The sequence below is a fragment of the Carettochelys insculpta genome, chromosome 1 (assembly GCF_033958435.1).
Source record: "Carettochelys insculpta isolate YL-2023 chromosome 1, ASM3395843v1, whole genome shotgun sequence".
Taxonomy (NCBI): domain Eukaryota; kingdom Metazoa; phylum Chordata; order Testudines; family Carettochelyidae; genus Carettochelys; species Carettochelys insculpta.
Genome location: NC_134137.1, coordinates 196,582,474 through 196,595,440, shown reverse-complemented (window position 1 = coordinate 196,595,440; position 12,967 = coordinate 196,582,474). Strand labels below are relative to the sequence as shown.

Sequence of the window (12,967 nt, the reverse complement as noted above, 5' to 3'; positions counted from 1 at the left end):
CACCGAATCACCAGGCCCCCTCACGGACTGAGGGTGAACTGCGGAACCTTCTCACGCTCTGGGAAGACAAGGAGGTCCTGCATCAGATGGGGGTCCGGAGCCAGAACAAGACAGTGTTCGACCACCTCGCCACAGGCCTCACCAGTCAGGGTCACCCCACCCACACCCCAGAACAGGTGACGTCCAAGATGAAGGAGATGCACCAGGGCTACTGCAGGGTGTGGGACACAGCCAGGTGGTTGGGGGCAGCAGCCACCAGCTGCCCCTACTTTAAGGAGCCGGGCAACCTCCTTGGGCCTAAGGAGGCAGGACCCCCCGGCCATGGTCCTCATTACTGCAGACCCTGAAACCAACCCAGAGCCTGAGATGAGGACCAAGGGGGAGGACTGCCCAGGACCAGCAGCTGGCGTCAGGTGCCTGCGGAGGCTCCAGACTATAAGTGATGATGAGGGCTTGAGAGAGGGGGCCCTCATCAATGACGTCCCATCAGTCCCATCCAGCCAGGCCTCCTCCAACTGTGCCTCACTCGAGTTCCTGGAGGGACCCAGAGGTATGTGCCGTGCATGACAGTCGCCATGGGGCTTGGAGAGGGGGCGCACAGTGAGCACAGTCCTGTCCGGGGTGGCCGCAGCCCACCCATACAGCTGTCAGCCCCAGGGCACAGGCAGGCCAAACAGCCCTGCTTCCCCAGCCTCAGAAGGCTGACGTGCAGCACTCAGCACCATGAAGCCGGGACAGCACCATCAGCCACCCGGCCATGGAGGGACTGGGTGGGGCTGAGGAGAATTAATGTTCCCAGCACCCAGAGGGGGAACCATGGGATGTGGTCTCTGCAGGGTCCCCCGGGTGGGGTGGGGAGCGGGGGTTCATGGGGGCCTTCACTAGTGACTAATGGCTCATTCCTCCCCTGTTTATGTCTCCACAGCTCCAGCAGCTGGCAGCAGGACCAACCCCACGTTGGTCCTGGGGAGCCTGATCATGGAGGACGAGGAGGAGTGGCCTGGAGCCCAATCAGGGACAGCCTGGGGCCGCTGCTGGGCTATTCGCCAGCACCAAGAGGCCAGGGAGGAGAAGGAGGCAGGGGACGCAGCCCACACAGCAGCTCTGTGCGACTTGACAGGTGTGCTGCGAGAGTGGCTTGCCATGGAGCAGCAGGTCTGGGACCAGGCGGCAGCCAACCTGGATGCCCTGACCCAGGCTGTGATCAGCCACTGCCCCATTGTGTGCCACTCCCTCCGCCCCTCCCATCCCCAGGCCACCCCTGTCACCCGCCCGTCCCCTCTCCTCCCTCCTGTGACTTCTCCCCACCCCCATCCCACTTTCCCTCACAGCAGCACCCACACACAAGCCCGACCTTGAGTCCTTGGTCCCACCCGACCTCCACCCAGCCAGCTTCATGAGCCTGGCCCACGCATTTCTGGCCAGGGCCAGCCAGATGGAGGCCTCATCCCCCGCCCTCCACTCTCCCCATGCTGATCCCAGCGAGGCCACAGGGACCATGCCCCAGCTGCACCCCTACCTCCCTGGGCTGCGGGCCCCAGACCAGCCTCAATGGGGTCCCCAGACACAGGGAGGAAGGGGTTGCATGGGCAACAGGGATCCTGGCCGTCAAGCACCCTTGAGGGGTGAGGCCACCCCACCTCGACCCTGGCCCCTCCAGGGTTCAGAGGGTTCCTACCAGGGGCTGCTATGCCCCTGCAAATAGTTCCCCTGGCCCTCCATTAGTTGTTCCCCTCCAGTTTCTAAATAGTTCCCCCGGGTCCCCCATAAGCTGTTCCCCCTCCCACCTGTAAATAGTTCCCTCGATCAGGGAGAGTCAGTTAATTTTCATTAAAAGGTTTATTGTTGAGTTTTACCCTGTGTCTCCTGTGTGTGTGTGTGTGTGTGTGTGCGTGCGCAGGGTGCTGGTGGGGTTCAAGGTGTGCAGGGCAGGGGGTCACCGTGGCTCCTGCTTGAAGGCATGGTGCAGGGCCTCTCATACCTGCAGTCGATCCTGCTGTGCCTGGTGGCATGGGGCAGCAGGGGGCTATTCGGACCCACGCCCTGCCTCAGCGGCCCACCCCCGCATGAAAGGCTCGTGTTTTGCCTCCACCAGGTTGTGCAGGGTGCAAGCGGGCCCTGACTACTGCCAGGATGTTGGGGAGTCCCACCTCCAACCTGGTGTGGAGGCATCTAAAGTGCTCCTTCAGGCAGCCATACGCCTGCTCAGCCATATTGTGGGCCTGGTTCAGCCACTCATTAAAAACGTCCTGGCTAGGCTGTGCATGCCCTGTGTATGACCTCATCAGCCAGGCCTGCAGGGGGTAGGCCGCATCTGCCACAATGCAGGGTGGCACTGTGGTGTCCCCAGTGGGGAGCTCGCAAGGGTGATGAAGTTGCCCTCAGCCATGCAGCGTCCCAGCCCCACGTTCTGGAACATCCTGGCATCATGGTCACAGCTGGACTAGCCCATGCAGATGTCCTGGAATCAACCGTTGGCATTGACAAGCACCTGAAGGACCACAGAATGGTAGCCCTTGTGGTTTATATAGGCCCCATGGCTATGCTTCAGGGCCCGGATGGCAATGTGTGCACTGTCCAGGGCCCCGAAGCAGTTCAGGAAGCCCAACTCCTTGAAGCCCCAGATGGCATCGTCCAGGTCCCTGACACAGACCAGCTGCCTCGGGAGCACTTTGTTGATGGCCCGGATGACCTTCAGGGCATTGGGGGGTGCGCTCGTGAGTGTGGGGTGGGGTGCAGCGTGCCCTCCCATCCGCATCCTCACCCCTTGACCCCTGTGTGTCCTCCCATCCCCATCCCCCCCTGTGTGCCTGCCCATCCCCGTCCCCGCCCTGTCCCTGGTGGGGGCTGCCCCCCCCAGTTCCCGATGGTGCCCTTTGCCAGGGTACCCCCCGCCCCCCCACATGCAGTCTAGGTGTGACTCAGGCACAGCTTACATCATTGAGGGTGGCCCCAACAGTGGTCCTGCCCACACCAAACTGGTGGCCGACGAATCAGTGTCTGTCTGAGGAGGCCAGCTTCCAGAGGGCAACGGTCACCCTTTTCTGGAGCAGGAGCACCGGCCTCCTGTGGGAGTGGCTGGTCATCCTGAAGTTCTGTAGCCCCCAGTCGTCACCCCAGTCCTCCAACATCATCTGGTCCCACTAGTCACTGTTTGTGGGCAAGGCCCACATGCAGTGGATGACCTGGGGGACCAGCTGGGGACATCATGCCCTGAGGACAGCCTCCATGAGAGTGGCTAGCAGGGTGGCCACCCAGAGCGACTGGTGCACAGTGGCCAGGACCATGGCCAGTGCACCAGCTATGGTTTCGATGTGGGGGTGGGGGCACAGCTCGGGGTCCATGGTGGCTCAGGATGCCTCTTCCGCTCCCTCTCCCTGTGTGCCTGGGGACAAGTAGCTGCCCCTCAGTGCATACAGGCTGGGGCTTGGGGTGGCAGGCCCTTTAAAGAGATGGCAGGCAGCGGCCCTGGAACGACTCGTCTGCCATGCAACCTTACCTGCAGCACTTCCTGCCCTGTTCTTTTGAAAAAGTCCCGTGAGATGTGTGGATGCTCTCTTTCGAAAGTGCACTGTGGGCCTTTTGAAAGGATGGGTCAAACCTTTGGTCCCCACTTTCATGTGTGGATGCTCCGTTTCAAAAGGCTGTCTTTCAACGTTCAATTTCGAAAGCCGTCCTTTCGAAATGGAGCCATAGTGTAGACGCACCCTATGTGAAGGGAAACTAAACTTGATTCCATCCTACTTAAGCACATAACAAAAGAGTCCCAGAATGCAACTTTGCAACAACAGTGCAGGGCTAACATAGTAGAGATTGAGGCATTTCTGCAGCCCTTAATCTCAGGAGTAGTCCCTTTGAAGACAATAGGTTTGAGTAATGGTTGCAAGAACAATTTGAGTGTGACTAATCAGAACTGGGGTGCACCTGAAGAGTAGGACAAAGATTGCTCACAGGCTGTGGTTGGTATTATTTGTCACTGCCTGTATTTGATTACTGAGGGAATTATCATTTGAAATATATCTAGTATAAAGTAACTTTAATGTTTCAAAAAATTCTCAGGTGAGTCACATTGCTTTTGTTATAATTGTAGCCAAAAAGTAAAGTTAAAAGACAACTTATTTATTATACATCTGACTTAATTTGCATGTTCTCTAGATGATTATGGTGCACATCACCAAGTAGTCTATTTGTTTTATATCTTCTCAAGAAACCTCATTGCCTGTCTTAGAGAAGGAAATGCTGTTACAAATCAGTTTGTCAATCACCAACACATGCTTTCTTGTCCTAATTAATTATGGTGCCTTATGCAGGAGAAGGAAAGGGGAGGGTGTCTATCTACTCTTGCAACTAACGCAGCTGGGGCCACCACCTGTTAGCAAACTTCAAGCACCACTTAATTAGCTGTTACCTCCATTTTGGTCTGGAAGAGAAAGAAGCGGTAGCAGATGTGGAGCACGTGAGATCTAAGACTGGTGAATGTTGGTGTAAAGGGGTGGGGAGAACCACTAAGAAAAACCAAGGGGTGAGAAAAATTAAAGGTCAAAATTAAATAGGTCAGGAGATACTATGGAGTGTTCCTGCAATGCATGTTTACAGCAGTACCCAATACAACAATAAGTGCTGCAGTTTAAATCCTTCTATCTGAAATATTTGCTGTATATTTAAATGTCTATAGTAGTCCTTTCTGTGCCAATTGTTTGCAAATACAGCTTGAACTTTTAGAACTTGAGAGTACACAATGAAGCCTTTGTTTCCCAAAGAAATATAACTCTTGCCCAAATAAGTACCTGGTGAGTATATGATGAAGCTGCTGTTGCCTACAATTATCCATTATATGTGTATTTTTAAAAATGAATGCAAAAGAATAGCTTGCACAAACTATGTGTAGTACCCAGCAGTGTCTGTTAGCAAACTGGCTCATTGGCCAGGAAGAACTGCTGGAAGGTCTCAGAAGCTTGGAGCTTGCTTTCTCAGCCCAGGGAAGCATGTAGTACCCAAAGGCACTGAGACCTCATCTGGGGTGAGTGAAGTCTCTGCTCTACAGCTCTCAGTTGAAAACCACCTGCCCTTGAGCTCCTGTGGTACAGTACAGGGCTTGAGACCCTATGCTCACAGGTTCTACCCGTAGTGCCAGCAACCCAGGTCTGTCAGCATTACACTTGCATTAGTATAACAGGAAACTCCCCTGTGTTTATAATTATTTTTAAATCTTTGGCATGTAAGGCAAATTAAAACTCAAGAGGGAAAGAAGTTTAAAATTGTCTCTATTCCCAAGATTTTCTTCGCAAGTGGAAATACTTGTTTTCGTAAAAAAGCAACTACTAAATCTGTCAGAAAGTTTCATTGTGGCATGAATAGTTTTAACGGGCCAGATCCTCATCTGGTATAAATCAACCTAGCTCTATTGCTTTCAGCTGAACTACAGTATCCTGAGCAATCTTGTCTTAACCCTTTTACTGTACGGAACAAATCAATGCTCAGGTGCAAATTGTCTGTTGTGCCCGTTCAATAACTTTTATTTAATGGTTTTTACAGTTATACACACGTAATTTTGAGACATGTACCAATTGACAGTGGTCACTTTAGATGTTTGTAAAGTTGATTGATTAATTTATGTATCACTCAATAGTGCCCCAAATCCCTGTCCCAAAGAAAACATTTTAAACAAATCTTAGGAAAGAAGGCAACCAAACAGTGTAAACATGCAGGATGCATCTACACTCACCGGCTGCTTCAAAGTAGCCGGCACAATGTCAAAATAGCACACGTCGTGTCTACACATGCCGTGTGCTATTATGATGTTGAAATCGACATTAGGCAACAAGACGTCGAAATCGCTATTCCCATCCGAAGAGCCGCATCCCACTAGTTCGAAATAGCGGGGTCCTCCATGGTGGCCATCAGCTGAGGGGTTGAGAGATGCTCTGTCCAGTCCCTGAAGAGCTCTATGGTCACTGCGTGCAGCAGCCCTTAGCCCAGGGCTTCTGGCGGCGGCTGCTGCTGCTGCTGCTGCAGCTGGGGGTCCATGATGCATGCAGAGGGTCTACAACCGGTTGTCGGCTCTATGGATCTCGTGCTGTGCAGGGTGTGTGTGTCTGGGAGGGGCCCTTTAAGGGAGTGGCTTGGGGCTTTGCTGGCCCCTTATTTTGAAGGGGAGCATTTGTGTGTGTGAACGCTCCACATTTCCGTCCAGGGAGGCTCCTTTCGACGTTCCCTGTTCCTACTTCGATGTTGAACATCAACGGCACCAGCCCTGAAGGATGTGTAGATGATACACATAGAAGTAGCTTATTTCGATGTCCTTACTTCGAAATACGCTACTTCACTGTAGTGTGCTAGTGTAGACATAGCCACAGAGAGGAAGCTTCCAGAGACAGATCTACCATCTGGTGAGAACTCTCCTATCCTGCATGGATCTAAGACAAATTACACCAGTCCAGGATTGGCCTGAATAAAATTACATTCAAAGTGATACTAATTTTATTATGAAGGTGTGCCAAATTACAATAGTATTGTTCGGAACAACTGAGCCTCTTTTGTAGATCAGTGTTTAATACTATGTCAGTATCATTAGTTAATATGGCAAGTTCATCATAAACTAGACCAAAATTTTAGGTAAAGCTGGGTTATAAAGAGATTTCTGTTTTTAGGTTGATTGTTTTGTGCCATAACCCTTGCCACTAAAAATGAAACAGAAATTTATGACACAATTTCTTCATATAGGTCTTATGTGCTCAGTGCTCTTATGTGCTCTTTTTCTCATGCCTCTTCCCTGCATTCCTCTAGATTAGTAGGAAGGAATCAATGTGAATTGATCCAATTTGTAGAACACAATTCTAATATTGATAGTAATTTATATTCATTTGTTTTTGCCTAATCTTTTATTAATGGTTGTCTTTAAAATGTCAATTAATGCTATTGCTCAGAAATTTTGTAGCTCAGGCTTGATAATGCTAAGAAAAAGCTACAATAAATAAATAAGTTCTAGATGCTGAAAAGAAGTTTAAAAATAGTTTGTACAGGACTAAATTGAAGCTCTGTGTTTAGTGAAATTCTAGTATGCCCTTTTTATTTCAGGGAACTTACAATTATTACAGATATTTTAAAGCACTTTTATCTCCTGTACAAGCTAGAATGTAAGTTTGGAAAACTATAGTCATGCCTCTTGAAATAATGGTTGTTGTGGTTGTTTATTTATACAAATAAATCTTCCAGTGTTGGGAAGCAATAACTAAAAGGGGACTGCTTTCTGCCATGTTCCAAGTATTTTTGCAAGCAATTTCTATGTGAATTAGAATGTGAATAACAATAGATAATTGACTTGGATATTGAAATTGTTTTACAGAAAAAATGTCTATGGTTAGGATGCCTAAATACATGTGAAAGGGATGTCAGTTGTTTGTTTCTTTGTTTGTTTGTTTTCTTTGTTTGTTTGTTTGTTTGTTTAAATATCACAGGCTATGTCTACACTAGAGAGATCTGTTGATAGAAGTTACTGTCAGGAGAGGTCTTCTGACCAAACTTCTGATGACAGCTTGCAGCCAGAAAGCAAAGCAAATCGAAAAAGTGGACTGCCTGGCTGCTCTCCCAACAGAACAGCCAGTTAGAAGTACAGCAGACCGGGCTGCCCAGTGACCCGGAAGCCCTGTCTGTCAACACAGGGCCTTCTGGAGCATCCACACAGCTTTTTTGTTAACAGTTTCTTTTGAGAAAGGCATTCTGCTTTGTGGGGGAGACGCAGAAGGCTGTTGACAAAAGTGCCATGTTTTGTTGATATACTCTTGATAGAATGCATTTTTAGTGTGGATGCTCTGCAAGCCTTGTCGACAAAACCGGTGTTTTATCAACAAAACTCTCTAGTGTAGATGTATTTACAGTGTGTCTATTTTTAAACTGGATACCAGTCCCCCAAAAGTCCAGTTCTATTGTTCTTCACTAATGTAATGTAAAACTCTGACATGATCAAGGCCTGAATGCTAATAAGTGAACAAGTTGGAGTAGCAGAATTTTGATGCCCTCACTGCAATTGCCACTTTCTGAGCAGATTTTAAGTATTGGCCTTTACTAAGCCAGCAAAGATGAATGGACCAGTAAATGAACATATTTTGCTATTTGTGGGTGTCCTAAGAACAACCCTCATTCATTCCCACTACAGTTATTTAAAGAGACACTGGCATTATTTTAACCGATAAATTTTAAAAAGTGAGATGGAGAACTATTAGTTTGTCTTGAATTCCATATTTCAAATTCCTTTTAGAAGATATTTCGTCATCTTTTTATTTATTTCAAGAAGAAAATGAGTTTTTGTTTTTATGGCATAGCCAGAGGATTTTTAAGAATTGATATCAAAAGAGTAAAGAAAACATTCTGAAATAACAGAGAAAGTGTTTTAATAACACTTTTCTGGTTTAGCTATCATGGGTGTTTTCTTTTAACATCCACAAAATTTTCAAATATATATAGAATTTTTAAATTAAATTTATCAATCTTATTAAATATCAGTCATTAATATTTGCTGAATATAATAGTCCAGGAAATATGTTAAAGGTAAAAAATGTCATTCTGTTCAAAGTCTTTAAAATACTTAGGTAATCATCATATAACTATCATACTTGCAGTAGAAACTAAACAGTAAGTCAATAGCCAGATAAACTTTCTACTGTATAAGTGATATTTTAAGTACAATATGAACTGATTGTGTTCCATACCTACCCCCATTTATAAACAGCAACATATTCAATATGCCATTATTTTAGCCACCCCTAATATTTTTTCAATTTGCTATTTGTATAAAGACAATTGAAACAAATCTGCATGCAGTTTAACATTATGTATTATGCCATTGTACATAAAGCTATGCTATAAGATATTGATAAAGGGAAAATCTCTTTCTGCATTGCCAAACCACTGCACAGCGTGTTTTTATTTTCAGACCATGTGCCCTGTTTTTAATACCTTCTGTTTTCACTCTTTATTACTTTGCCATGTGAAATTTCAGACTAGTGACTTATTTTACAAAGTATTAAAACCTGATTTCTGTATTGGGATTTTTTTTAGCATGTCATTAAAATTGAGTGTTTCTTAAAGCGCCTTTCAATCTAGAAAATATATCTCTTTCTTATGATGATAAACTGTTGCCTTTTCATTGCTGAGATATGGCCCTGGCCCCTCCTCCAGAGAAGGTATGGTATTTATATCAACCCTCCCCCGCCCCTTTTGACAAGACACTGTCCCCCTCCTCCTGCACAAAGAGGTAAAGTCCCCTGAGTCTGTAATTTCCAGGAGATGAAGTGATGATGGGGAGTGATCACAGTCAATAGCTTTGATTAACAATAAGGTAGAAAATTAGCAATGCCAGCATTCAACTACCCTGCCTTCTCTGTCCCATATGCTCGCCACAGCCTGTGCTGGCTGTTTCTCTGAATGTAGACTGAGCACTTCGCAAGCGGAAAAGTAAGAGCAAAAGGTGCAGTAAAAGAATTAATCTAGGGGAATAAGGAAACAGAATAGAAAGGGAATTGGTGACGAAAAGCAACGTTACTGAAGATGTTACAGTGGTTAACACAACACAGGCTGTGGAACGATAAAGTATGCTGTGTATTGTCACTGTGTGTCTTTCTGTCATATATGGATTTATTTGTATCTGGACATGTTTTGATGGAAATGGCAACTACTGTTACTACTGTGACCCCATCAGCAGCTCTGGTGTTGTTTCCGACAGACTCTGATGACCTAGAGAGGGGGAGCGACAGCGGAACACCACTTCCCACCTCTGATAATGACGACAATTCGCTGGGCTACACAGGTAGAGTTTATCTTTCTAAAAATATTAATTGTTCCATATCGCCACTTGTATACAAATCCTTAACCATCTCTACTATCATCTGTTATATCTCAGGCTATCATAATTGCAGAACATCAGCATTCATACCACTCTGCAAATAATGTTTGGATACAATAGTACTGTTTAAATACACAAGCCAACTGTCTTCACTCCTTTTTTCCTTTCAGACTGCTCAGGTTGTTTATACATTTGTGATTCTTTGTGTTACTGAGCAGGGGAGGGGAAATGTAGCAGAAATCTCCTACTGACTGTGTAAGTCATTGCATGACAAAAAGTTCACCCCCAAACAATTTGCTCGGCAGACTGACACGTTTTCTCCATGTGTTTGCTTGTTATAAAAAGCAACAGAATACACCTAAAACTTCAAAAAAAAACCTGAAGATTAGAGAAGTTTCCGTGACTTTTGTTTGGCATGATTCTTATTCTTTAAAGAATTGTGTCTGCTTGTCAGGAAAGCAGAAGATAAAGCAGTGCTATTGAGTTCAGTGCAGTAGAAATCACTGAAGGGTCCAATTTTGCCATCCTTATCCACACTGAATGGTGTTTTCCTTCAGAGGAGTAGCTTGTAGATCAGTTGCAGTGGTGTAGACACAGTTACTCTAAATCTAGCCCATTTGGATTGCTCTTAGATTACTTCACGTTAATTAGGATGTCATAGTCTAACCCTAAATTATTATCTGAAAAATGTGAAAACCGGATGTGTTTACTATTTGCATTTCTGCTGAGTCACTTTTGGGCTGCGGAGTGGGAAGCAAGGATGGGGATATGAGTGAGTCACACATTTAACATTTAACTATGCTTTGGGATGGACGAATAGTGCAATGCCTTATCTTGTACAGTTAGCTTGTCGTTAGGTAACTTGGAAAAAAAAGGGGTCTTAAATATTTAAAAATAAAGCTTTCTCTGTTCAGGGCACTCAGGGGGTAAGTTGGGAATAAGAAAGAGAGAATAATATACTATCATTCATAAAACTTCAAATCTATTTATACAATAATTATTGCTTGCATTATCTGTCCCTAGCAATTTTTGGTTCCTAGCAATATTAGGTACAAAGCTAGCTTTGTAAACACTGTTGTGTTCTTTTCTGAAATATTTCCTTCTGAAAAAAGGAGAAAGCAAGCCAATATAATTAGCCGCTAATGCCCTCAAGGTGCAGAAGATAAACTAAATAAAATCGTGTAGGATGGCTTTAACATCCTTACAGGTTTCATTCTATTATACCATAATACCCTGCGGGATACTATTATTTCACCACTCTTGACTGGTGGGTTTGTACTTGAAGACATGTTTACACCTTACAAATGTTAAGGAGAAGACATGCTTCTGATAATTATGTTGTGCTAGTGTACCCTGAAAATTCAGAGCATCGTGTGCAGCAGTACAAAGTAGGCATAATGATTTAAGGTATCTTAAATAATGTTTTACACTAATTGTAAGTGCATGGTTTTCAGGGAAATAATGCTGTTTATTGTCTAGAGCACAGAACTGGGAATTGCAATTCCTGGGTTCTGGTTCTGGTTCTGCCACTGCATTATGCTCAGTCCATATGTTAGTCACTTATAGACAGGTTTAAAAAGGTATTTAGGAGAATAATTCTGTTTTATCAATGAGAATTAGATGCCTATGTGCCTTTAAATATATGATCCTTACACTCTCTTTTCCTTAATTTCCCCACCTGCAAAACAAATGACATAATACTTATTCTACAGAGACATTTATATTTATGTGCCAAACACAGCTCTTATGATGAAGGGCATAAAACATTAACAAAATATTGATAATCGTATGTATGTTCCCGTAGATATGACATTATGTGCATCAACACCTTCAGGCCACAGATCTGCACTTCATATTAGGAGATGGAACAAGTTGTTGCAAAGAATTATTATTGAGCCAACTATTTAAGTACTTACACAGCCCCCATTATAATGGAGTCCAAGCACTCACAAACATTGTTTTATCCTCACTAAAATCCCATGAGCGGTAAACAGGTATATGACAGAGAAATATTTCTTCATTTCATCGATGGGAGCCCCCTCCTCAAGAGACTAAGGCTGTTTCTACACATGCCACTAAAGTGGCATGCTAATAAATGGTCTGAAATACGCTAATGAGACATGGATGCAAATTCCCCGTGCCTCATTTGCATAAAGTCATGTGATTTGGAGCCCAGAAGAAGTTCTTCCGGACTCCAAAACACTGTTTAGAAGCGTGGCCCCTGTGGGTCTTCCAGAAGGAAGTCCTTCTTCCAGAGGCCCTTTCTTCCTGAAAATATTTGGGAAGAAGGGGCCTTCAGAAGAAGGACTTCCTTCCAGAAGACCCCCCCAGGGGCCATGCTTCTAAACAGCATTTTGGAGTCTGGAAGAATGTCTTTCGGACTCCAAATCACGTCGCCTTATGCGAATGAAGTGTGGGGAATTTGCATCTGCACCTCATTAGCATATTTTGGGCTGTTCATTAGCAGAAAGTGGCGTGTGTTGAAACGACCTAAATGACTTTCCCAAGATCAAAGGCTATGTCTAGACTAGAGCAATTTGTCAACAGAAGTTTTTGTAGGAAGAGATTTTCTGACAAAACTTCTGTTGACAGATCATAGCCAAACTGCCATGCAAGAGCAACCTGCTCTCTTCCCAGATAGTGGCTGGACTGCCTGGCTACTCTCTCAACAAAATGGCCAATCAGAAGCAGAGCAGACCAGGCCGCCTGGTGTCCCAGAAGCCCTTTCTGTCAACAGAAGGCCCCGTTGGAAAGTCCAGACAGGCCTTCTGTCAACAGATATCTGTCCACAGAGATGTTCCGCCTCATGCAGAGTGGGGTACAGCCAACAGCAAAAGTGCTGTGTTCTGTCGATTTACTGTCAACAGATGCCTTGGGAATCTGGACATTCCCTGGGTTTTGTTGACAAAATACTCAAGTGTAGACATAGCCATACAGAAAACTGGCAAAGCCAAGGAATGAAAGACAGAGTTCTGGAAAGCCAGTCGCAGCCGCAGTGCTGGAGGAGCAGGAGCAGTCAGCTCCCCTCTTCCACCAGCCTAAAGAGTTCACTCATTATGTTTTGGGGGTTTTAGTGTTTGTTCGTAAAGAATGCTTATGCAAATAAAACAAAGCAAAATCAATATT

At 45.5% G+C, this 12,967-nt stretch overlaps 1 protein-coding gene across 1 annotated transcript in view; it reads left to right on the top strand.

Annotated features, from left to right (window-relative positions):
• The window catches only part of ROBO1 (roundabout guidance receptor 1), a 1,118,017-nt gene that overhangs the window by 539,084 nt on the left and 565,966 nt on the right, over positions 1-12,967 (top strand). Inside the window, exon 3 of the mRNA XM_074997703.1 lies at positions 9,722-9,805. Within this exon, the coding sequence (XP_074853804.1) occupies positions 9,722-9,805 (84 nt within the window). The remainder of the gene's footprint in view (positions 1-9,721; positions 9,806-12,967) is intronic.